This window comes from Durio zibethinus, chromosome 6 (assembly GCF_047325235.1).
Source record: "Durio zibethinus cultivar Kanyao isolate XHJ-2024 chromosome 6, ASM4732523v1, whole genome shotgun sequence".
Classification (NCBI taxonomy): Eukaryota; Viridiplantae; Streptophyta; class Magnoliopsida; order Malvales; family Malvaceae; genus Durio; species Durio zibethinus.
In genome coordinates this window covers 26958092-26983974 of record NC_143167.1, presented here as the reverse complement: position 1 = coordinate 26983974, position 25883 = coordinate 26958092, and the positions used below count along the sequence as shown (strand labels likewise).

General features: G+C 35.2%; 2 protein-coding genes across 9 annotated transcripts; one reads left to right on the top strand and one right to left on the bottom strand.

Moving 5' to 3' along the window:
* The first annotated feature begins 94 nt into the window (after positions 1–94).
* On the top strand, positions 95–23597 carry LOC111284940 (protein TIC236, chloroplastic-like). 6 transcript variants are annotated; one of them, XR_016342967.1, is made up of 25 exons: positions 95–2513; positions 4109–4307; positions 4402–4461; positions 5228–5332; positions 6993–7133; positions 8271–8333; positions 8645–8875; positions 8976–9059; positions 9526–9683; positions 9813–10332; positions 12224–12394; positions 12513–12572; positions 13048–13170; positions 13892–14167; positions 15045–15110; positions 15226–15357; positions 16095–16919; positions 17040–17320; positions 17592–17848; positions 18800–19038; positions 19153–19344; positions 19947–20219; positions 20503–20770; positions 20853–20907; positions 23304–23597. XR_016342967.1 is itself a non-coding variant. In XM_022874069.2 (24 exons), the coding sequence occupies exons 2-24, from the start codon at positions 565–567 to the stop codon at positions 20647–20649; spliced, it is 6552 nt and encodes a 2183-aa protein (XP_022729804.2). In that variant the 5' UTR covers positions 95–347; positions 438–564; the 3' UTR covers positions 20650–20836. The 6 variants fall into 6 exon arrangements, 3 of the variants coding, with proteins under 3 accessions (XP_022729804.2, XP_022729808.2, XP_022729809.2); XR_016342968.1 differs by lacking the exon at positions 20853–20907; XR_002689639.2 differs by lacking the exon at positions 23304–23597 and having other exon boundaries at positions 20853–21078.
* Positions 21101–25333, bottom strand: LOC111284941 (psbP domain-containing protein 5, chloroplastic). 3 transcript variants are annotated; one of them, XM_089762446.1, is made up of 11 exons: positions 25183–25333; positions 24907–25097; positions 23831–23946; positions 23348–23397; positions 23107–23174; positions 22919–23017; positions 22404–22463; positions 22199–22258; positions 22051–22105; positions 21577–21626; positions 21101–21335 (listed from the first exon to the last, which is right to left on the bottom strand). In XM_089762446.1, the coding sequence occupies exons 2-11, from the start codon at positions 25027–25029 to the stop codon at positions 21237–21239; spliced, it is 780 nt and encodes a 259-aa protein (XP_089618572.1). In that variant the 5' UTR covers positions 25030–25097; positions 25183–25333; the 3' UTR covers positions 21101–21236. The 3 variants fall into 3 exon arrangements, 2 of the variants coding, with proteins under 2 accessions (XP_089618572.1, XP_022729810.2); XM_022874075.2 differs by having other exon boundaries at positions 23831–23939; XR_016342969.1 differs by having other exon boundaries at positions 21245–21335; positions 22051–22118; positions 23831–23939.
* Positions 25334–25883: the final 550 nt, after the last annotated feature.

Below are 25883 nucleotides of genomic sequence, written 5' to 3'. Positions count from 1 at the left end.
TCCGAAATTATAAATTTGAAAGCTTAGAAGTGAAAAAAGTATTAAGAAAAAATTTTTTTTTTTTATTTAAAGTGATTTAAAAAAAAGTGAAAAAGTAAAAAAGGGAAGGTGATTGCATTTTTGTCATCGAAGTGACGAACTCCACGGTGTTTTCCTCTTGTTATCTCCTTTGCCACGGGAAAAAAAAAGATTTCACATTCGGAAGTCGTAAGCAAAGCCAGACAAGCAACCCATTGCCTTTTCTTTCTGTCTTTCTTTCTAAAAAAGAGAGGAAAAAAGATTCAAATTAAAATTAAGAACAACGAAGCGGCAAGCATTCTCAAGCTTTCAAGCGTTCCTTTTTCCAGGTTTCGTTCTATTTCTCTCTCTAAAAACCTATAATTTTTTAAATAAAATATATAGTTAAAAAACAGATTTGTTGATTCGTAAAATTTTAGGGTTATTTTGGAATGTTTGCAAAATTTAAGATAGTTTAAATTGGAAGGGGACTAAGAGCAAGGAGGTTCTTGGTCCCCCAACAGAATGAGTTAAGTCTATGAGTTGAAGAAGAAGAAGAAGAAGAGAATGAGCCTAAAACTCAATTCCCCATTTCTCGGAAAACCACTTGGAAGCTCTTTAAATGGTAAAAAAAGCAATGGGCATTACTTCGATTTCGATAGAGGGAAGCTCTTTAGAATTGCTATTCGCAAGCGTGTATCCGCCGAGAAGCAGGACGATTGGATTGCTCAAGCAATCAGGTTTTCCCATTTTTGTGGGAAAAACATTGGGTTGTTTAGGAAAACTATTGGGTTGAGAAATGGGTTTGTCGCCAAAAGTGTTAAGGAGCCTTTTGCTGGGAGCAAGGCTTTAGTGAGGTCTTTGTCTCCGTTGTGGAAGGAGGGGTTACTGTTGGTTCGATGCTCGGTTCTTGCTGCTGTTATGTCTGGTGTGTGTTTATTGGTTTGGTATGGACAGAAGAAAGCCAAAGGTTTTGTGGAAGCAAAGCTTTTGCCTTCTGTTTGTTCGGTGCTTAGTGACTACATACAGCGTGAGATTGATTTTGGTAAGGTTAGGAGTGTTTCACCACTAAGTATTACATTGGAAGCATGCTCTGTTGGGCCTCATACTGAAGAGTTTTCTTGTGGTGAGGTTCCCAATATGAAAATTCGTGTTCAGCCTTTTGCAAGTTTGAGGAGGGGCAAGATTGTAATAGATGCTGTTTTGTCTCATCCAAGCATATTGATTGCTCAAAAGAAGGATTATACTTGGCTAGGAATACCCTTTTCTGAAGATGGTTTACAAAGGCATTTATCAACTGAGGAAGGTATTGATTTTCGTACTAAAAGCAGGAGGATTGCCAGAGAGGAATCTGCCACTCGTTGGGCTAGAGAGAGGGATGATGATGCTAGGAAAGCAGCAGAGATGGGTTACATTGTTTCTGAGGGAAGTTCAGATAGATCTGAAGATGATACAGTTAAAGAGATAGGTCCTTCAGCTGAAATAACAAGCTCAAAGTCATTTTCATGCATGGATGAGAAGATGCATTGGAGGGATCATCATTGCGTGGACAACGGTGTTTTTTATGACACGAAGCATGCAGAATTGGAGAAATCATTTGGTGTGAAAATTCCAGGTTCAGGGCTTACATTGTGGCCAAAAGTTATACAAGGGTCTAAAAGGAACAAATTTAAGAAAAAGTTTAATAGGAGTGATACCTCTTCCGCTGGTGTTGCTGCCAAGAGACGAATCCTTGAGCGTAGTGCATCAGCAGCGCTTGCATATTTCCAGGGTCTATCCCTAGAGGACTCTGGTGATTATTCAGAGGCATCTGGAAGTTATGATCTATCAGATCTTAATACCCTCTTAGTGAAAAATGAAGATGATTCTAATGCTGAAACTTCTATTGACATTAATAGCGGGGAAGGAAGTTTACTTACTTATAACCTGTATGAAGAACAACGTGAAGAGACAGAAAACCAGCATATTAATGATAATGGCACTTTAGGAAATTTCAATTTCTTACGTGATCCGTTTCTTATGACTGTTGAAAGACTTAGTAGAGTTAGAAAAATTGGCAAAGGTTTTCCATATGATGCAAATGCTGCAGGAGCTGCTAAAGCCATGGTTTCTAAAGTAGATGATGGAGATTTGGTTTTTGATGTTGTAAATAAGAATATGGATGAGAATGTGTCCGAGGGTGGAAGGACTCACGCATCTCCTTTTACTTCCATAAAGTCTGACCTCACTCCTTCAGCTTACCATATGGTTGCATTTTGGTATTTTGGCATGAAATTTAGCTTTCCTTCTTTTCCTGACAACATGGGGGAACGAGTTTCCAATTTTCTAGCTGGATCCCTTCAAAAGCTTAAGTTTGGTGTGGCTCCAAAGGTTGAACGTATTATTGCAGAACTTGTTGATGGGGCAGATGTGGGGCAAAGTGATGGCACCGAGAAGATGCTTCCAGTTACTGTGGATTCTGTCCATTTTAAGGGTGGAACACTGATGCTGTTAGCATTTGGTGACAGAGAGCCCAGGTCCAAACTCGATTCCTGCTCTTTTGCTTTATGCATATATACATGCATGTACAAGTATTTTCATATATTTTAATGATTTCTTACTCATGTACCATGGATTGGCAATACGGCTTTTAATAGTCATGAATGGAATTCCATAAAACTGTTTGACTCTTATTCCTATATCTAATACTAATATAAAAAACCTCATGTATTTTCACTGGATATTTAATTCAGAGAAAAGAACAAATTAGAGTATCTGAGTTACTTTTATGGGCATTTGATTGAAGAAGTAGACAGTTTATTCATTATATTTTTACCTTAATAAAGAAAATAAGCAAGATCTAACTTCATATCTGTTCTTAGCCCTACCTTAAAGTGCCTTTAAGAATATGTCATAGGGAATTAAATGCCCTTTTTTTTCAGATTGCTTTCATTTATAGGTTATAATATCAGTTGTAGCATGTCCTATCTCATGCATGCATTCGGGATGACTTTTTGTATACAATAATTTATGGGAATCAATATGTACTTTTTACTTGTATCTCTCTGAGTTTCTCATACCCTGCAAATTTTTGCCATAAGGAAGAAATCATTTTTTAAGTTTTTGTTTGTATTGGTTTTTGCTTACACTTCTTAGAGTTATGTATGTAAAATATAGTTGTTTTTGGTGATATGGTTTCTGCTGGAAATCTGAGGTTGGTCTTTGAGTGAAGCATTTGAAAAGTTCAAGAAAATGCAGTATCTTGAAATTCATGAATTTGATAGTTGTTTGGGTAACAATGAACAGCATTCCAATGAATTTTTTGAAGGAAAAAGGGACTTTGAAAAAGTGAAGAAAAAAGAATAAATTTTGCCTCATCCTTTTTGTTGTATCCGCCTTCCATGTTTTTGCCACAACTGCACCATACCTTTGAAACACACTCTATGTCAAAATTTCCACTTAAACCATGTACTCAGCATTAAAGTAACTCTAAACCATCTTTAAAATTGTCAAAGACCCACCATTTGACCACTCCAAAATTCTTAAACTAGATATGAAATCAGTAACTCAAATTCTCAACCTTCAATAACTAAATTTCTCAATCAAACATGCTCTAGAGACAAAGGCAAGCATGAAGACAAAGAAGAAGAATGATGGAATCAAAATTGGAGGAGAGGAGACGGAGGGAGAAGAAAAACACTGAAATTGATGTTAATGGTGTTGCCTAAAGTTGAAGGTGTCTGTGGTTGGGGAAAGACAGGATTAGTCTATAGGTTAGAGAGCTTTGCTCTCTTCTGGCATTTTGTCTCTTTCACAAGTACTTAATTAAGTTAGCAGCATTTGGAAATCTTGAGGCTTAATTTAAAGCATGTAGTTGGTGTACCCATAATATAGCTCCAGAACGCAGAAAAATTTACCAAATTTTATTGTATTGGTTTGTCAAAAAATGTATTTGACACATTTGGAAGTTTAAAATTCACTCTTGAAGTACAATCCCACCTTGAAATAATCCATGCACACTTAGTCAATCTGATTTTTGTCTGCTGATGCATTTACCATGTCTGGAGAAAGTTTATGAACAACACATGCTCCATGTTTGTTCTATCTTTTAAAATTTTGATATTGTTTGTAGAGAGATGGAGAATGTTAATGGATATGTGAAGTTCCAAAATCATTATGGCCATGCACACATACAACTCAGTGGTAACTGTAAAACTTGGAGGTCAGATTTGGTTTCTGAAGATGGTGGCTGGTTGTCAACAGATGTATTTGTTGATACTTTAGATCAGAAATGGCATGCAAATTTAAATATTTCCAACCTCTTTGTTCCGGTAGGTTATAAAAAGAAAGTGATGATTTTCTGTCTGAATTTGATCCAGCATGAATTTTACATCTATGCTTTTTCCTGTTTATCTTTTCCTACAGCTTTTTGAAAGAATTTTAGAAATTCCAATCACTTGGATTAAAGGAAGAGCCACTGGTGAGGTGCTTTTCTGACTTCACTTTTTTTTGTTTTTGTTATTTATTTATTTATTTATGGTTTTTGTATTTGTGTTTTCTGGCATTTTATAAAAATACATTTCATGTTGTGATCTTTGCATATGGTTAACCAAATCATTTTATATACTTTCCAGTACCATATTCAAAGTTACTTTTCGAATTAGTATTCCAATCTGATGTTTATTATCTCTTTTGCTCCCTTTGCTATTGACTTCGGTGTACTTCTTATATTTCATTGTTGATTTCATTGGAAGTTGCTGAACAGCTTTCATGTTTTACTTTTCATAGCATTACAGATGAAGGATGGGATAGATGTAATAGCATCATAACACTGACATTATCTCGTATAATGGTTGATAATTATGAGAGTTTTGCAGTATGATCTGAGTCCATCTCCCCTTGCCTTTGGAGGGACATTTTTTAAGAATTGTCACCTAGAAACATATAAAATGGCATTGGTGACATTGTTTTAGGCTTTAGAGCTTCTATTCCTGCCTTAATAAGTGGTAAAGTTTCTACCAAGTTTTGTGACTGTTTTTCCACAGAAGGAAAAAGAATCTAATACTCATACTATAAGTAATGATAGGTTGATATATATACCCTGGTAACTTTGTTTATTGGAATGACTGTATTCTTTTATGGAAGGAAAAAGAATTGAATACCCTCCTTGCATTGTAGAAATAATGATTGATTGATATATATATATATATACATATATATATATATCCTGGTCAACTTTGTTTATTGGCAGGTTCACTTGTGCATGTCTAGAGGGGAGACATTTCCTAATCTTCATGGACAGCTTGATGTGACAGGGTTGGCCTTTCAAATATATGATGCTCCATCAAGTTTTTCTGTATGTCCTTGTTTCATCTTTTCTGTGCCACTTGCTTCTATATCCATTCTGATATTTCTTGTAGTACACCATTGAACTTAGCAGTCTCTAGTTGTAGCTAGTACTGCAAAAAAAATATTTATTTATTTTGCTGGTTAGCAGGTACAAGATATGAAACTCATTTTGCATAACTTGTTACATGGTTGCTAATTTACCATGTTTTGTGTACTTTATGCCCATATGATGAATGATGACTTTTTGATAATGTGTTGCTAGCACATCCAATTTTAATGAGCACTAGAAAAACATTATTTTTGTGTGTAGCAGGTTTGAGATCTGAAGGTCACTTTATGTATTTTGTTGCATGGCTGATACTTTTCTCTGCTTTATACAGTTTACCAGCTCATGATGCATGAGTACTTTGGTTTCTTTTCTGATATTGTTATGTTCCAGTACTCTTGAATGCTTTAGGTGTTTTTAGGTGCTTACAGGTACATTCTAGTCTTTTAAGATTATGGCATGAAATAATGTATATCTTCATGGGGAATTATAATTCAATCAACCTAATATGACTGGAGTTGATGCAGTTTGTAAGGAAAAGAGTGTGATAAGAGAAGAGAAGTTGGTTCATGTATAGCACCTGCTAGGATGTTTAAAAGCAGAAGTGGGTGCAGTTGCTGGGAAATAATTTCGTCTGAATCGGTTTTAATTTCGTTCCTATTGAGATGCCACCATTTTTATGACAATGTACCAGCCTTTTATAAATTCATCATAACTGTGCGGTCTCTATGCTTCATCATTATTTCTCTTTCCTTTTCTTTCTCAATAACAAAAATTGCTCAACTTTGTAGCTTAGAGTGTCCAATTCTTGTTTTCAGGTGCACTACTATTTTCACAAATTTTAGCAACCCAATTCTAGTGCAGCCCTAAATGCTATTTGGCTTGGGTCTTGACATTTATAATATGGGAATTGCAAGAGTGTTCTTACAGATTTCTACATCTTTGTTATTGGGGTAATGTGAGCTTACTTTTCTGGTTTGGGTGGTGTTATGAGGATATGGTTTTCTTTAACATTTCCTGTTTCTGTTTTCTTGTTCTTTCAGTAGGAAGTGGGTGCATGTATTTAGTTGAACAGTTTTCTTGCAGTGATTTGGACCTAAACGTTTGACAAAGATGTTTTTATAGCACAAAAAGAACTTGGATTTTGCACCCAACACTTGATCCAGATGAAGGCAGCACATAAACTGGATGAAAGTCAAGTAGACCTTGGAATGAGTGGGTTAAGCAAAAAACAGAAGGAAGAGACATGATTGCTGAGAGCTCCATTTTGTGGCTCTGCATGAAACTAATAGTACTTTTACACCTAATTTTTTGAGATTAAGGTTTTGTTTCTTGAGTTGTATATATTTATGTTGTTTGTGAACATCACTCTAATTTTGTTTGCCCATTTTTATTTCTGGTTAGTATAATTCTCATCTTTCTTGACATTTGAGACTGGAAAAGGTGTTCCTAAGATTTATTCCTTCTCTGCTTTTTCTTTTGATTGCTTTTATGTTCATGCTGTGCTTTGGACTTACATTTATACCTTTAAATTCAGATAAAGCTGAGCATTGAGTTGAGGACCAAATTCTTGTTTGTCCTTTGAAAATATATTGATCTATCCATTTTTTTCCTTTTGCAGGAAATTTCAGCAAGTTTATGTTTCCGGGGTCAGCGAATATTCCTGCATAATTCAAGTGGCTGGTTTGGCAGTGTTCCCTTAGAAGCTTCTGGAGATTTTGGCATCCATCCTGAGGAAGGAGAGTTCCATCTGATGTGTCAGGTATGTCCTTGTATATATTCTGGCCAGGCTTTATTCTATGTTTTGAGGACATGGTTTGTGAATCGAATTGTGTTATTAAACTGGAATAACTCAAATTTTTTTTTGGACTAAAAGTGATACTGCTGTATGTGCTAAAATGAATCTGAATTTGAACAGTTATTCATTTGGACTATTGGAGTTTTGTCATGCAATTGAAAAGGGGATAATCCTTATTGATAGTTAGATGGTAGGATCAAGTTACTTCTTTATGGCTTAAACATATGATTTGTTAAGTAGTGTTATCCACCAGTCAAGTTTGAGGCTTGTTAAGGCCTTTTATATAGGTTGGGCTTCTATGTTGTCTATTTGTTTCGAGTTGGATGCTTAACTTAGTATGAGAGCCCAAGTTGTTTGTTGCCAATTTATAGTTTGTTATTTATTGCATTTTTACTCTATGCTTATTGTCGATGAGGTAGGCTTGTTCTATTTGTTTCAGTTGTTAATATTGTGCTTACATGCTAGTGGGTGTTATGAGTGGTGCCATTACTTACAATTAAGTTTTGGGATTGTTGTGGTGTTATATTCAGGTTGGTCCTTTTCATCTATTGCTAACTGATTTGGTCTGATGTTAACATGATCCTTATGTTCCATAAAAAGATGATCCTCTCATATGTTTTTTTTCTCATAGTTGTTATCGTATTGAAGATATTTCAAGTCCAAGTTCCTTTTACTCCACAAGAATGCTACTATCTCTTATAACCATCAGCTTCAATTTGTTTTACTGCTAGATTTCGAGAGGAATGTTTGAAGTTAGATTCACATTTGAAGATGAACTGTAACTTTGATGATCACTTCAAAGATGCTGTCACAGCAGCTTAGTCCATATATTTTGCATTTTAGTGTGGGAGTCTGTAACTCTATGTCTAATGATGGAACTTTTGGATTATTGTTTGATTTAAATTAATGTATTTGTAACATGCATCATGATATTCACATTAGAACTTATTATTGAAAAAAAAAAGAAGTCGTGACTTACAATCTAATGCATTCCTTTGAGCTAAAAGTGGCAGCTTTACTGTAGTCCTCTTTTTATCTGACAATTTGTAGTGTTCCATTCTTCCTCAATTTCCTAATTGTGTCACCATTACTTAATTCCAGGTTCCATGTGTGGAAGTGAATGCCCTGATGAAAACTTTCAAAATGAAGCGTTTGTTGTTTCCGGTATGCATGTCATCAATTTTATAATTGTCATTGTTACTGTATCTATGACTGCTACCATTGTTAATTGTTTAGGATGACATATTCTGTTCTGATGAAGTGATGCCTCTTCTGTTATTATTGCAATTATAATCATTGTCATCTTCATGATCTTCCACTTCAATTAGATGCAATTAGTGCAGGATGGTTTAATTCCTCATACACTTAACACTCTAGGTCCATCTATACGGTTCCACTTCTTGAGGAATTTAGTTATATGGTTTCATCTTCATCTCTCAATTTTTATCTATATCTTCTTTCTATCTTGATTGCAGTTGGCTGGTTCTGTGACGGCTGTGTTCAACTGTCAAGGCCCACTAGATGCTCCTATTTTTGTGGGGAGTGGAATGTTGTCTAGAAAGATATCTTACTCTGTTTCTGATGTCCCTTCATCCTCTGCATCTGAAGCAATGTTGAAAAACAAGGAAGCTGGTGCAGTGGCAGCATTTGACCGCATTCCATTTTCATATCTGTCTGCTAATTTTACCTTTAGCACTGATAACTGTGTATGTTGTTGTCAATAGAAAATCTTGTGTATTAAGATGAACTTTTCTTTGAATATCAGTGCAGTGGTCAGCTTTTTAAAGTTGGTTTCATATGTGATAGGTTGCTGACTTGTATGGAATTAGAGCTAGTCTTGTGGATGGTGGGGAAATTCGAGGGGCTGGAAATGCGTGGATTTGTCCAGAAGTATGTTAGTCTTTTCCTTTTCCTTCCCAATTAACTAGGCTGAGATAAAACTTGATTGACATTGGATTATCATGTTATTCAATCAGTTTCCTCAAGTATCATTTCTAATGCATCTTCATTCTGCTTCATTCCTTTTGTCGTCATCTGTTTGTTGGCTATGATATCTGAACTCCAGAGCTTGGTTGACTTTTTATGCAATGAAGCTGTTATTTTCTGCACTTCCAGGGTTGCTTCTTTAATACTCTTTTCATTGTTAGTGTTGCTATGACTGTTATGCACTTATGCCTCTTCTAAATTGAATTGTTCATGCTTTCTTTCATAGTGGATGAGTTATTATTTTCTAATTTCTCCCTATAACTAGTTGGAAAAGTGGAAATACAATAATAGAAGTATGTTTCTTTGTCCTACGATATTAAAAAGTTATTTCTTCTGCAATACTTATGTACAATACGTATATATCCCACAGGGTGAGGAAGATGATACAGCAATGGATGTAAATTTCTCAGGGAATTTGTCCTTTGACAAGATTATGCAACGATATATACCAGGTTATCTTCATCTTATGCCACTCAAGTTAGGGGATTTAACTGGAGAGACAAAACTTTCTGGATCGCTTTTGAAACCGTAAGCTGATGATTTTCCTCCTTGATTTGGGTTCATTGATGATGGAATTAATTTTATTGCTTAATTTTCTGTTTGTTTTGATGTTCCTTATACTTTAAGTTTGTTTATTCACATTCCTTGTGAACATAGGAGGTTTGATATCAAGTGGACTGCACCAAAAGCTGAAGGGTCATTTAGTGATGCTCGGGGAGATATAATGATTTCATCTGATTGTATTACTGTTAATTCTTCATCTGTTGCTTTTGATTTGTTTACCAAAGTTCAAACTTCATACCCTGAGGAATACTGGCTAAACAGAAAAGAGTTCAATGAGAATATCACCATGCCATTTATTGTTGAAGGAGTGGAGTTGGACTTACGTATGCGCGGTTTTGAGTTTTTCAATCTGGTCTCTTCTTATACTTTCGATTCTCCAAGGCCTACACATTTGAAAGCAACTGGAAAAATAAAATTTCACGGAAAGGTTCTGAAGCCATGTATTACCAGCGAGCAAGATTTTGGTCCCGAGGGGCAGCCTGAGAAAATGACTGATAATAGAAGCAGACAGAGTCTTGTTGGTGACTTGTCGGTATCAGGTCTCAGACTGAATCAGTTAATGCTGGCTCCTCAGTTGGTTGGGCAGTTGAGCATCTCTCGAGACTCTGTCAAGGTACTGACTAAACTTTCTCCACTAAGCAAGATACTTACTAAAGCTTTTCTTGTGTTTGTGTTCAGGATCATCTTAAATGGCTAAAATTTTTGTGTACATTTTAAGAGTGCCACGACATACTGCTAGATATGAGGAACTTGAAACTTTAGTATGCTCCATTACTGTGGCTATACTAGTTCCTTCAATGTGGGCCATATAATATAGAGGTTTAAAATTTTTTTGTTCTTTCATAGTGTCAGGGGTAGGGAAAGGCAAAAGAAGACATGGGTTTAAACTATAAAAAGATGTTGCTTTTATTGAGAATACTTGGGATAAGGACCTAAATAGCGTGATATCCTAGTATGGCCACTATAGCCAACCAAACATGATGAGGAAGGCTTAAGTTGTTTTTGTAGCTTCCAGGTGTCTATTGTTGACTGGTGGTGACTTCTTTTACAACACTAATTGTAATCTTATCAGCTGGCAAAGAAGTTTGCTAACCCTTTTTAGTAATTCTTCAATCAGTTCTGAAGCAGGAAAACTTTTAGACTTAAACTGAGATAAAACATTTTTGAAATGGTTGTCTCCTTGGTTTAATACTTGTAACAAGTTGCATTCAAGAGTGGTCAGTGTTGAAAGTGTTTCGGACAACTTATATGTGATAGCAATGTCTGGTATAAAGTATTTGGCCCATTGCTTGCCTTTTTTCAAAGTTGTTTTTGTAGCTTCCAGGTGTCTACTCTCAACTGGGAAGTGACTTCTTATTCATCACTGAACGTCATCTTAAGATGGTGAAGAAGTTTGCTAGCCTTTTTTCTCCTAATTTTTCATTCAGTTCTGAATCAGGAAAACTCTTAAGACTTAAACTAAGATAAACAATTTTGAAATGATTGCCTACTTGGTTTAATGTGATAATTGCATAGCAATCTCTGAGAATTTGTGGGGTTAGTCCAGAAACAAATGCTTCCATTGAATATGTTGCACGCAAGACTTGTCAATGTTGAAACTGTTTCTGACAACTTCTATAGTATTGCTATGTCGTAATTATGCTTGCCTTTTCTGTTCAAAATTTTATCAGGACACCACTTTAATGAAGTGAACAGTGTAGTAACTTGTATTTCTGTATGTCTTTACTTCTCAAAATTTAAATAGTATATTTCATTAAGTTACTTTTTGTGGATATTTGAAGCTTATAACCAGTGAAATAGTCATTTATAAATCTTAGGATTAGGGTTGAGAGTGAATAGTTGATTTTTGTTGGATACTCTTAATTGGATGTATTATGGATAAGATGGCAGCTATTTGGTGTATAAAAGGGAAATAACATCTATTTCAATCAAAATTAGATAGTGTGATGAGGTAAAAAAAAATTATAAGTTGCATAAATATCAGTGCAAGTCTAATTGACTGCCGACATTGTCATTCTCAATACTTATGGCTAACTAACTTTTTGTTATTTTGCTGTTTCACTTAGTCTGCCCTTTTTTGATTGGAGTCTGTCCTTGCTATCAGTATATGCTAACTAAGTAAATACCTGTTTTCATTGAGATTTAGTGTTTCTATTTGATACAAAAACTTCCACCTCTTGTTTGTCTACTATATTGTGATTTTTTAGTTCTTAGTCTGTAATCTTGAATATCTGAAATGATAAGAAGGCATCACAAAATTGTGTAAAATAAATAGTAATATATGTCATATCATCAAGAGCCCTTATTTTCCCCATCAAGTCTGTTCTTATTGGGCTGAATAGAATACAGGTAAATGTTTTCCTTCAGAATGTCAAATATTCAGTTGTCAAATATAATATTTGTAGTAGTGGTCCACAGCTTATTCTTTCTTGTATACCTATCTATTGCCAATTCTTTTTGCTCACTTATTTGCTACAAAATGTTTGTTCTTTCTGGTTGTGCAGTTAGATGCTGCAGGCAGGCCAGACGAAAGTCTTGCAGTTGAGGTTGTGCAGCCCTTACAAGTTGGCTCTGAGGAAAACTTGCAAAATGGAAAATTATTTTCCTTTTCTCTTCAAAAGGGGCAACTGAGAGCTAATATTTGTTTTCGCTCGCTGCATTCTGCTACCTTGGAGGTATATTAAGATCTTTCCAGTTTAGTTTGTAAGCTTGATTCTTATAAAGTGTTCTAATACAAAAGCCAAAGGTCAAATGAAGTTGAAACTTTCCTGCCCATGTGTATGTTGTTTGCAGATACGCCACTTGCCACTTGATGAATTGGAACTTGCTTCACTTCGTGGAACAATACAACGAGTAAGTTTTCATGTGGGCCTTCTTACCAAGACTTGAGAAAGTAAAGCTGATAGCAGAGGTTATAGCTTATTAATTTGGCAAGAAAGGATCTAAAAATAAGTCTCGTCTATTTGGGTACTAATTAGCATTTCTTTGCTTGAAGATAGTGGGGGTGACTTTTTAATCTCTTTTTCTATTGTTCTCTTTTCTCTTTTCAATCAGAGAGAGAGAGAGAGAGAAAGAGAGAAGGGGGGAGGGTTGTTTTCTGCATTGCCAAAATTTTCTAGAAACTAAAAGAAGTTTCTACCATCTGCTGTGGTGCTTGTATTGATGGTCATAAGCTTTTTCTGGTCTCTATCTGAAACATTGTGTTCCAAGTCAACCTAGATGGAATCTTTTTGGAGTTTGATGGTGTTTAATCATTAAATATATCAGTTGTTGGTGGTGCTTTGGACCTGAAATTTTTAGTTAATTGTGCTTTGCTTTCCACTTTCAGGCAGAAATCCAGCTTAATTTCCAGAAAAGAAGAGGTCATGGTGTTCTATCTGTGCTTCGGCCTAAATTCAGCGGTGTGCTTGGTGAAGCCCTAGATGTGGCTGCTAGGTGGAGCGGTGATGTTGTTAGTAGTTGAACTTCTGTATCATTGATATTTCCATTTTTTCTGTTTAATAGATTGCATCATCTCACCTGAAGTTTCTGTGTGATTAATATATTCTTTTGGTTTGTTATTTGGTTGGGAATTCTTTCAACCAAGTTCAATTTTAAGTGACTTTTTACTGCCAATGGTTGCTAGGAGTATATCTTTCCTTGCTAATTGCATGTGCAGTCTTTGATCCTTTGTTGTTGTAAGTAACTTAATGTTGATATTGGGGTTGAAGTTCTCTCTCTCTCTCTCTCTATTTCTCTTTAAACTGTTTTCCTCTAAAACTTATCCTTTCAAACACTTGTAATTTTTCTCAGAAACTGACCTCCAACCTTGTTCTGACTTCTACTATTAGTTTTCTATTAGTACTATTTTAGATTGTACAACTAAAATTCATTTAATTGACTGGAGCAAAATATAATTTATAGAAATAATTTTGGTTATTTATCTTATTGATCTTGTGATTGGAATCACTATTGTTCTTTGGCCAAAAAAAATCTCTTTTGTTCATATTGGCCATTGCCAAGTTTTTACTTCAATTTGGGTTTTTAGCAACAAATTGATTTCTTTTTTCTAGTATTGCTTGCTAAAGACATTGTAAAATCATTAAGGACTCCATCCCTAATTTCCTGTATTGCAAGATATAGAGTCTGCAAACACTGTGACTGATGTTACTGGTTGACATGAACTTTTGTAGATCAGGCTTGAAAAAACTGTTTTAGAACAAATTAGTAGCCGTTATGAGCTTCAAGGCGAATATGTATTGCCTGGCAGCAGAGATAGAAACCTTTCTGAAAAGGGAAGGGGTGGCTTGTTCAAAAGAGCAATGACGGGGCATCTTGGTAGTGTCATATCTTCTATGGGAAGGTGGAGAATGAGACTTGAAGTTCCTCGAGCTGAGGTTGGTGAGATGCTTCCACTTGCAAGACTCTTGTCTCGAAGTACAGATCCTGCCGTTCGTTCTAGATCAAAGGTTGTTTTTGGGTTTATTTACTGAAATGTATTATATTCAAATTTGTCTAGGCATCTTAGACACTTACAAGAAGTCACCACAACTATTTTGCTGGAAGCATTTTGCTAGTTGCATAATAGAGATTTTATTCTTATGAACTGTCTACACTTCATCCTAGCCAAATTCTTCCAAAATGAAAAATGAGAGTATCAAATGGTTTCAAACATCTGTGAAATGTTCTTACTGTAAAATGGGTGTTCAATTGGGCTAAATTAATATCCTGGTGATTTCTATTCAATTTGTGTCCAAATGAAAAAGAATAGAACTGCTATTGATGTCTGTACATGTTGGCTTTTTAGGAACATACCATAAGTATTACAGGAAAGAGTAATGGTGTTGGCACTTAATTATTTATGAGTACAACAATATCATTCTAAAAGAAAATGTTGAAATTAAGCATATATGTCCCTTAAATAAATGCATTTAATTATTTACGAGTTAGAAGGTCTTATATCGCATCTAAGGAGGATTATGATACTGTAAGTATGTGGAACAACCGATGTATACAAATTTGGGATTGCTTATGATATATCTGGTGGTTCTTTAAGTAAATGCATTTAATATGAGTATAAATTTCAGCTGTTTCTTTTTTTCTTTTCCCTTAATGAATACCTATTGCAATCAGGCTTCATGAATGCACACTGGGATTTTGCTTTTCCTTCTAGTCTTTATGGATTTTCTATAGGTATTTGAGTGAAAAGGAATGCTCTACGTTGAGGTTTCCTCTTTCTTAGCACTATAGTTGTTGTTTTCTTTGCATTATGGAGATCTCTCCAATATTTATTTCTTTCACTTAAAAATCTTTATGACTCTGCATGTTTCTTCATGCTAACTGCAGGATCTTTTCATTCAAAGTTTGCAGTCAGTGGGAGTATATACTGAAAGTCTTCCAGACTTGCTTGAGGTACTTGGTCAATACCTGATCTCCAGTAACTTCTATGACATGAACTGCATAGGAATCACACCAAAATTCAATTCTTGTACTTTTCTATGCTTTTAACATCTCTTTGAGTTTTTAGGTAATACGGGGTCATTATACTGCTTCAAATGAAGTTGTTCTTGAAGACTTAAGTCTCCCAGGTTTAGCAGAACTTAAGGGCCGCTGGCATGGTTCTCTTGATGCAAGTGGTGGAGGCAACGGAGACACAATGGTATGCATTTTCCACATGTACATAACATGAATAAGTTTTAATTTTTTTTTCTTTTGTCAAATATGAAATATTATAGCTAATAGTAAGATCAGTGTATAACCATGTGATGATGGGGTGCAAAATTGTTATGTGAAACAACAAGGTCAGTATTTCTTGTCACGAAGCTCAATGAAACTGGATCATTGATACATAAAGTATTTATTATATATTTATTTTATAGTTCTTCAAATGGGAAAAGGCAAGTTTATATTTGTTCATGATCATTCACTAAAATCTGGACTTAAAGCCTGTTTATAACTCCATCTTAGGAACTATAAGTTATGAACAGCTGCTGTATTTGTTAAGGTTATGCCACTCAGTCCTAAAACAGCATGCAGGTAGTCAATCTCAAGCACAAAATTATATCCAGTTTTCATGAATCATGACTTTGAAATTTAATGTTGTGGATATAGATGAACATATTGATTGGAACACCAGCAGTTTTAAGTGATTTTTTTTAGGAGCCTAATTTTTTAATTATTGCTGCTGGTTTTGGAGATTACAACCTATAGAGGACCTTCTCTTTCTCTCATTTTATGTACCCTGAACTTCATAGAGGGGCCTATAAATGTTTTATCACGTTTGCATTTATTGGGAAGATAAGATTGCCATTTTATCATTTCCAGGAACTTTTTGGAATTTGTTTACCATGCAGTGTATTTCCTTCGACATTATTGATTCTTGTAAATATTTTTCAGGCAGAATTTGACTTTCATGGGGAGGATTGGGAGTGGGGAAGCTATAACACTCAACGTGTTGTGGCAGTGGGTGCATACAGCAACGATGATGGTTTGCGTCTTGAGAAAATTTTTATCCAAAAGGATGATGCAACAATCCATGCTGATGGGACTTTGTTGGGGCCAAAAACCAATCTTCATTTTGCTGTTCTAAATTTTCCTGTTAGTCTAGTTCCTACCCTAGTGCAGATTATTGAATCATCTGCCACTGAAGCTGTTCATTCTTTGCAACAATTGTTAGCCCCAATTAAGGGTATATTATACATGGAAGGAGACCTCAGAGGAAGTCTTGCAAAACCTGAATGTGATGTGCAAGTAAGACTCCTGGATGGTACCATTGGGGGCATTGATCTAGGGCGAGCTGAAGTTGTCGCTTCCCTAACCTCAAGCAGCCGTTTTCTGTTCAATGCCAAGTTTGAACCAATCATCCAAAATGGCCATGTGCATATACAGGGAAGTGTTCCTGTTACTTTTGTTCAGAATAGCATGTCTGAGGAAGAAGAAACAGAAACAGAACGAAGCAGGACAACTTTGGTGCCTGGCTGGGTGAAAGAAAGGAGTAAGGATTCAACTGATAAAGCTAGTGAGAAGAAAACCTTTCGAGAGAGAACAGAAGAAGGTTGGGATGCTCAGTTAGCAGAAAGCCTTAAAGGTTTAAATTGGAACATCTTAGATGTAGGAGAAGTTAGAATTGATGCTGATATAAAGGATGGGGGCATGATGCTGTTGACTGCATTATCTCCTTATGCCAACTGGCTTAATGGCAATGCTGATGTCATGCTTCAGGTGGGTTAGTTGAAGAAGGTTACTTGTTGCCTAAACACTTATGGTAAAGAATTTGCTTAAAATTTAATCAAGATTTATTTAGTATTAACTTCCTATTATTTTATGTCTTTTCATAAACAGGTTAGAGGCACAGTTGAACAACCTGTACTTGATGGATCTGCATCATTCCACAAGGCATCTATATCTTCTCCGGTACTCAGAAAACCTCTTACAAACATTGGTGGCACTGTCCATGTGAAATCAAATAAGTTATGCATTGCTTTATTGGAAAGCAGAGTAAGCAGAAGGGGAAAGCTCTTTGTAAAAGGGAATTTACCCCTTCGAACAAGTGAAGCATCCCTGGGTGATAAAATTGACTTGAAATGTGAAGTTCTCGAAGTACGGGCAAAGAATATTCTGAGGTACATTTGTCTTTCTTTGAAATGTGATTTATGATTCTTTATATAATGATTTTGTTCCTGAATGCTGGTTCTTGTGTTTATTGTAAGATTGATGAAAGGCAGTAGTTCCTGCACTACACCTGCCTCTTAGCTGCCATCTGGCATTAGCCTAATCTTGCCATTAGATCTATATACTCGGCAGATCCCCCTGCCCCAGCTTTTTATTAGCTATCTAATTGTTTTGATTTCCTTTATGTGTTGATAGTGGAGAACTGACATCTTGTTGAATCAGTGGCCAGGTTGACACTCAGTTGCAGATAACTGGCTCTATGATGCAGCCAAACATCTCAGGGAATATTAAATTGAGCCATGGAGAGGCATATTTACCTCATGATAAGGGTAGTGGAGCTGCACCTTTTAATAGGTTGGCATCAAATCAGTCCAGGCTTCCAGGTGCTGGAGTCAATCAAGCAGTTGCTTCTAGATATGTCTCACGGTTTGTCAGTTCTGAACCTGCATCTTCGAGAACCAAACTCCCACAACAGTCTGGTAGTATATGCTATTCAATACTTCCAATTCTGATGCCTTTTCTTTCTATCTAGCTGGCACTGAATTCTGCAATGATTTTAAAATTCTGAAAATTTCCAGTAGATATTATTGAAATGTCTCTTTTTCAAGAACTGGATAAGACTTCAAGGCTAATCTAGAAAGGATTCTCTTTTAATGCAATGCCTTATAAAGCATTGGAGATGACATTTCCTTTCAAGTATCCTTGTGGGCACCTATAAGTTGACAATTTATTTGTCACGATATTATTGAAATGTCTCTTTTTCAAGAACTGGATAAGACTTCAAGGCTAATCTAGAAAGGATTCTCTTTTAATGCAATGCCTTATAAATCATTGGAGATGACATTTCCTTTCAAGTATCCTTGTGGGCACCTATAAGTTGACAATTTATTTATCACCCGTTTACTTGTGAGATTATCAATCCTAAGTTAAACACAACAAATATCTAAATTAGAATAGAAAAATGGTGGCCTTCACCTTCAGTTAGGTTTTTAGATAACTTGAAGAGGTTCAAGGCAAAATCTCTTATAGTGGATTTTCATCTTTTGTTTCAATACTTGAAGCCTCACATGGGTGCTAAATATAAGGGATAAGCTTCTTTGATTGCAAGAAATTTTGTATTAGAAAATTATAGATTGGGATATGTGCTGGTCTATTAATGTCTTAAATTGAGATGTGTTATTTTTCAATGCTATTGAACTTAAACTTATTTTTTAATTTTTTTCTTATTTTCTGCACAAATTAGGTAGATATTGACCAGATGAAGGATCTTATTAAAGAGAATAAGAAATAATATCAATTTCCTGAAATGAAGGGAAAGGATTTACTATCAGTGTTGTGAACATGCAGAATCCTATCTATCGTTGTATGATCTATTTGTCTCTATTGTTTGCTTCTGATCATCCAAGTGAACTATTTATTGTTTTCTGCAGTTAAATCAGCTGAAGTTGAGAAGGAGATGGAGCAAGTGAACAATAAACCAAGTGTTGATGTCCGCCTTAGTGATTTGAAGCTTGTTTTAGGACCAGAATTGAGGATAGTTTATCCTTTGATTCTTAATTTTGCTGTTAGTGGGGAACTCGAGTTGAATGGCCTGGCTCATCCAAAATGGATAAAACCCAAGGGCATTTTAACATTTGAGAATGGCGATGTGAATCTTGTTGCTACTCAAGTGAGTCCTATGTATTTCTATGTGACTCTTGTCGTTTGCAGTTTCCAAATTTGTTTCTGGTAGACTTTTTTTTTATTGCATTTGATATACTGACATTGACTTCTCCAAATTCAGGTCAGGCTTAAGCGGGAACATCTAAACATAGCAAAATTTGAGCCTGACCACGGTCTAGATCCAATGCTAGACTTAGCTTTGGTTGGATCAGAATGGCAATTCAGGATTCAAAGTCGAGCCAGCAATTGGCAGGACAAGCTGGTGGTGACCTCAACTCGTTCTGTGGAGCAGGACGATCTCTCACCCACTGAGGTAATATAACAAAAGATACTTTATTGGTTTGTCAATTTCTGTTTCTGCTGGGCACCCTGAAATGATCTTTTCTGTTTGTAACATGCACTGTAAGCATTTGTCCCACCTCTATCTAGCAAAGTGGCAAAGGTAGAATGACTTGAATTGTCAGAAAGAGGATTATAACATCTTATACTAGGGTTGCCTCCTATGGTGTTATTTAATGAATTATTATTCGTAAACAATGTCAACAATTTCTGGTTTTTGCTTTATACACCAAATAAGCTGTCTTAAGGACAAAGTCAAATCATTCTGAGTGAAATATCTCTTCTTACCTATGCGTCCAAATTTGCTTGCAAATTTGTTTTGTGTACTTGCATTTTTATTGAATGCATTGTTTGATCTTTATGCTAATGGATGTGATATTTTTTCTGGTTTTCTGTTGATCTAACAAGGTAATTGTCTAATGTGTTAGGAATTTATAAGTTTAGCCTGGATATGTGAGGAATTTTTTCCCTAGGTTTTGATATAGTTAGTCATCTTGTTTGTAGTTGCCAAATTCAGATAAAAATTTTGATCTCATAGGCTATAGTGGTTTGTTGTGAATTTCCCCTTTTGCACAGGCTGCTAGAGTATTTGAGAGTCAATTGGCTGAGTCCATATTGGAAGGTGATGGCCAACTTGCATTTAAAAAGCTTGCAACTGCAACACTTGAAACTCTGATGCCAAGAATAGAAGGGAAGGGAGAGTTTGGTCAGGCCAGGTGGAGGCTAGTGTATGCCCCACAAATCCCTAGTTTGCTCTCTGTTGATCCTACAGCTGATCCTCTTAAATCATTGGCTAGTAATATATCCTTTGGAACAGAAGTTGAAGTCCAGCTTGGAAAACGTCTGCAGGTAAATCTAAATTCTATCCATCATTGATTGTTCTTTTTTTTTTTTTTTTTCTCAAATCATTATTCCATTTCATATAATGAGCTCTTCCTTCATGCAAGTGAATCAATATATAGAATAAAAAGATAGGGGGAAAAATAAACGAACATGGCAAGTAGTTTTTGGGTGCTTTGTTTGATCGTGCACTAATCATTTGGATCTGGCTCAATAAGCTTTTATACAACCTTTAGTCTGTTGAATTTTGTTCTTATACCTGTGTTTTCATATCTCTCTTTTTCTCTCTTAGGCCTCCATAGTCAGGCAGCTGAAAGACTCAGAGATGGCTATGCAGTGGACCTTGATCTACCAGCTTACAAGCCGTCTGCGAGTACTCCTACAATCCGTGCCTTCAAAACGCCTTCTTTTTGAGTATTCTGCTACCTCGCAAGACTAAACTGCCATCTGCCATCTTCCAGTTAAAACTCAGGGTAAAAGTTCCATGGATGCCTAAGTTTCAAGCAAAACGAGGGTAACAGAGGTCAAAGGGAGGGATAGTAGTTTTTGAAAATGTAAAGGTAACTTTTTCCTGCATATTCTTATTCTTTGCTCGAAATCAATGAAATTTTTTATATTTCAAGCAACTTGATCTTTGTACAGGTGTAAAAATCAATAGAATGATATATCTTCAAGGGACAAAAAGAAAATTATTAAGGTTTGAACTCCTTTATGGCATCGCACAATCTTTTGACCTCTATAACTAATTATTGTATGATGCAATCTTTTGTCTTTACTGACATTTTTACCACACTTATACCTTAGATAATGCAAAGATTAGAGCCTGTTAAGTTTGCCATTTGATTCAAAAAAATTATGCTTCATTCAATTTGACACCGTGGGCAGCAATAAGAAAAAAAAATCAATCACCTGATAACAGTGTTTTACATTGTTAAAGCTTTACACTTGTTATCAACGCCCGGGGGAGGGGGACAATGATCACCCCAACAAGAAAAATGAATAGAAACAAAAAAAAAAAGAAAGTTGTCACCAAAATCTCCATGGATCTTTGTATGGAGGAACATAACTATCTGTGGGAGGAAGAAGGCGAAAGGATGCAACAGTCTGTTGCAAAAAGCGACCCATCTGCATTATGCAAGTTTGGTTCTGTAAGTAATAATTCACATTTATTCTGAAATAATAAAAATAACTAGTGTCTTTTTCCCTTTGAGTTGGATGACTTACGAAAGCTAACTTGAGCTCCTTCACCAGAGTTACACATTTATGTCTTTTTAATAGAAATAGTTTACTAATGTCATTTGTTATTGTGGAGAGAGAGAGAGAGAGAGAGAGAGAGAGAGAGAGAGAGAGAGTGTAAAAGAGAAACCTCAGTCCACTGCTTGTTAAGAGTTGAAGCACTTAGAGAGTACAGATAACCTGTAATACACATTTGCACAGATGAATGAGAATATGACAATGATAGGGGCAAAGTCCTATAACCAGAGCACAAGAGATCAGTAAATAACTATCTCAAGTTTCAGATTCAACCATTGACTATGAAATCACAGTATAAAAGGATATCTAACCTTAAATCAATGAAGCATCTTTCTATAATTTTTTCCTCTCTCCACCAAGTTGGAATATATAGGCAGACAAGCTATGTCACTCAAATATTGATTAAGTGGTCTATTTTCTTTCCAAATCTTAGGGTTCCAAGACTTTACCAAGGAAATCTCAAATTTCAATTTCAAAACTTATGAGAAATTAGAAAGTAAACAGGGTTGAACAGAATGGAATAGATTTGTATAACAGCTACATCTTTCCTAAATAAGGAAGAAGGTCAGAAATTTCATGATCCTACCGTCTCGTTCAGCCGTTGAAGCAACATAATGCCGGTAAAAGTTTGGTTCTTGAGCCTACAAATATCCACTAAAGGCATTAACATTCCACAGAAAGGGCACAGCCACACATCTTTGCAGCAATAACTCTGTTGAAAAGGAAACACTTACGGATCTTGTTGGTGATTTGCGAACAAGGTATTCATAGTACCAATATTGCTCACCATCAATCTGAAAAAGGAAAAAGAAAATAAAACAAGAAGCTTAGATCACTTATAATACATACGTCCAAGCTTTTAGCTGTATATCAATTATACTAAAATCTAAGCTGTCAAAAATGGCAATCATAAATAAAAGCAAGGTCTTTAAAGCTTACTTCACTAGAATGGGCATCAAGAACAGAACTCTCGGTCATTCGCTGACTCGAGGTGACACGCTGCCAAAAGATGTAGAATACCAAATGAGAATCCACTCAATAGAGTTCAGTTTTCAGCAATTAAATCCAAGAACCTTTGTAGAAAGCATTATTTATTTTTTCGTTCATCCATTTACATGGAGAAACAGTAGACATTTTTTGATACTTTCAAGAAAAATATAAACCGGTTACATGGCTCAAACCCATAAGACAATTTTGACTCTAGTTTAATGTCTATAAAAATGTTTGCAGACATGCACCTTGAAGACATGTGTCGCTGCCAACAATTACATAATGTATACGATTTTTATGTTGCTTATAGTTTCTAGTGCAAAACTCAGTTTCACACAGATTTCAGTCTTAATGAAAATGTGGGAAGAATGGTCAGGTGAATGAACCAAAATTCCAAATCTTTAAGTTATCTATCATGAATATGAAAAATGCACTCGTTGGCAGGAAAAAGTCATTTGCATTACCAGTGCAGACTTGTCAGATAATACAGAATCAGCAACATCTTTTGCTTCCCAGGTCTTCTTATCCTTTGACTTTAAAAACTGAATATTCGGAGGACCTATCTGAATCAAAGGATGAAGCAGAATTTATATACGTCAGACAGATAACTAATAGGGATCACATTCAGCAAGTTACAGTTGTATAAAATTACCGAAACAGAAATGATGAGATTATCAATAATGTCAACACGTTCAGACACAATGCGTAGACGTGCATCAGCTGCATTACATATAAATGATCCAGTTAGGTATATCATATAGTTTGTCACCACAATCTAATTGTGTCTTAGAAATATCGCTCCAACAATTGGAATCATATGACTAATACCAACAAAAAATGCTATTGCAGGCAAAGCTTTTCTTCTTTGAACTGTGTGATTGAATAAGACTTACGAGACAAAGGTGCAGCGGATGAATAGCGTTCCGGCTTTCTAGATTCCACCCTTCAGAAAAATGCATAAAGAGTCATGTTCCTATAATTTGAGGCAACCAATAGATAATACAGTAGAGAACTGGTTTGCTTTTGCATGAGTAATGTTGAAGTGAAAACATATGAAAGGTGTATCAGAATCTCCTTGTGAAAGAAAGGGTAAATGTCCTTTAAACAAAATATGAAATTTGAATCCTCAGAAGATACTTGTTACTGGGTGTGTAAATCATACAGCATAAACTGTAACAGGGGTCAATTCTCTGCATATAGGGGATTAATTGCTTTGCTAGAAGTAAATAAGGGAGATATTGAAAAGGAATTAGAGTGATGGAGAGGGAGTGAACAAAATGTTTTATTCACAATTTTCTAATTTATCATTATATATGATAAAATAATATAAAAGGCAGCAAGTCATATTACATATAATTTTGATGCTGAACACATACCATTTGAAAAGGAATTTCTTAGATGGTAACTCCAGTGGGTATGAATAGGTATAAGCATTTATTTCATCAACTAGTGAAGCGATTCTTACATCTTCCGCGGCAAGACACCCTGAATACTTGGAAGAAAATTGAAAACTGTATGGATAAAGCAATTCTTGAAAAAAAAAAGCAAACATACATCTTAAATGTTTCCAAGAGAACTAAAACAAAACAGAAAAATGTGAAGTTTCCATTGTGGAATTGTAAAAGCCCCCCTGAGTAAAGGAACAATAACAAAAGAAAATTTATAACTTCCCATCATGACCTTCTAGAAAAACATCAGAAGGAAGGATCTAGTTGAATTTCTAGAAATAAAGGGTTTTTTCTTGGCCAGATAAATAAAGGGTTTGGCAAATCAATTTTGCTTAAGTGAAGAACTGGGGATCACTACACATGTATCAGTTTCTAGAACCATACTGTCGTGATCTCCATAAAACTACCAAATTGCTTAAATGCAGTCATGATAAGTTTAAATTTCCCAATTCTTTACATATGCTCAAGTCCCGACGTTGATGCCTCGCCTCATAGTTTTGTGAATTCAGCATTATGATGGAACTTTGTTTTTTTTATTGGAGTATTAATCATTCTTTAGGGATAACAAAGGTAATTAGTTTGGTCAAAGGCCTGAACTAAAATTCATCAAAATCAAAATCAAAATCAAAGTAGCATACTCTAATATAGCTCATCATCTAACTTTTCCATTATTGATGACAATTAAGGGGCATATGAGATACTCTAATCATGAAACACGCACAGCATTTCACTTTTAGTTACTCCATTTGATTACAAAGAGAAAAAAAAAAGAAGACAAATATGGTAAACCAAAGGTTATGCTCCTTAATCAAGTTCTTAAAAAAAGGAAATCGACCACTTAATAGCTTTAAATAACTAAATTTTTTCCAACTGTCATTTCCATTTTTCAACGTGCATAAATGTGACCTAGTCAATGACCATTCAGTCACCCTCAACATTCACAACTGAAATCCATAGACTATTTTGTTTAAAAAAATAGAATTAATGAAGGTATATATATATACCTGAATATGGGAAAAGTGTGGAGAGTGAAGAAGAAAGAGCAAAGAGAAGCAAATCCCTTCTCCATAACACGTTTTGGGAAGTGGGTTTTGAAGCAACACTACAACACACCGTGATTTTCTCATGAAATTTTCTATTGCAATTACTATTTTTATGACTTAGCATTCCGTTGCCATTACTGCCTGCCTCATACCTGAAAGCATGAAATCAAAGCCAATATTGGAATAGAAAAAGACTTTCAAGTTGAGAAGAAAAAAAGCAAAAGAAAGAGAAAGAACCTGAAGAAATGGATAGTTGGAAGGGATATAAGAGAGGGAGAGAGAACCACCATTTTTACTCAGCTGAGCTCTCTCTTCTCGGCTTCTTTGTTTGCTTAGCTCATCAACTCATCCACTTGGATTTTGTTTTCGTTTTAGATTTTCTTACTCTTTTTTAAATAGGTTATGTTCTTCTACAACTCGATACCAATCGGGTAAAACTCCCTAACCAATAATGTCTTGCCACGTGAACGAATGTTATATTTTCATGGTCAAAGTACCCACCCAGTCCCCATACTGCTTAGAAAAATGCAAATTAATCCCTATTCCCCAATTTTGGATTAATTTAATCCCTGCACTTTTAAAATTGATAGCAAATAAGGACAATTATTAACACTATTTATCAAATCTGTTAATTATACCGATGCGGCACACAGGTGGCATTGACATGTAATATTTATTTGATAAAGTGATGATATGAAATTAAAATTAAAATTTTTAATGCTAACATGATATTTAAAAAAAAAAATTAAAAACTTTAAAAATATGGTTAACACATGGCAAAAAAAACTCATTTGTTAATTATTTTTTAATTTTAAAAATCAATGAACCTATTCTGATTTTAAAAATATTAGTTATTTTTAAGTGCAAATATCTATTTTATAATTAAAAAAAATTAACAAATGAATTTTTTTTTATCACTTGCCACCCATATTTTCAAG

Bases quoted from the DNA above. Each gene is read 5' to 3' on its own strand.
- LOC111284940 (XM_022874069.2), top strand. From the start codon at position 565: ATGAGCCTAAAACTCAATTCCCCATTTCTCGGAAAACCACTTGGAAGC. The intron at 9,060-9,525 runs GTATGTTAGTCT...TATATCCCACAG, and splicing joins ATGCGTGGATTTGTCCAGAA to GGTGAGGAAGATGATACAGC. The intron at 17,321-17,591 runs GTACATTTGTCT...TTGTTGAATCAG, and splicing joins CGGGCAAAGAATATTCTGAG to TGGCCAGGTTGACACTCAGT.
- LOC111284941 (XM_022874075.2), bottom strand. From the start codon at position 25,235: ATGGTGGTTCTCTCTCCCTCTCTTATATCCCTTCCAACTATCCATTTC. The intron at 21,627-22,050 runs GTAGGATCATGA...TGTGTATTACAG, and splicing joins TTCAACGGCTGAACGAGACG to GTTATCTGTACTCTCTAAGT. The intron at 21,336-21,576 runs GTTTCTCTTTTA...TGCATAATGCAG, and splicing joins TTAACAAGCAGTGGACTGAG to ATGGGTCGCTTTTTGCAACA.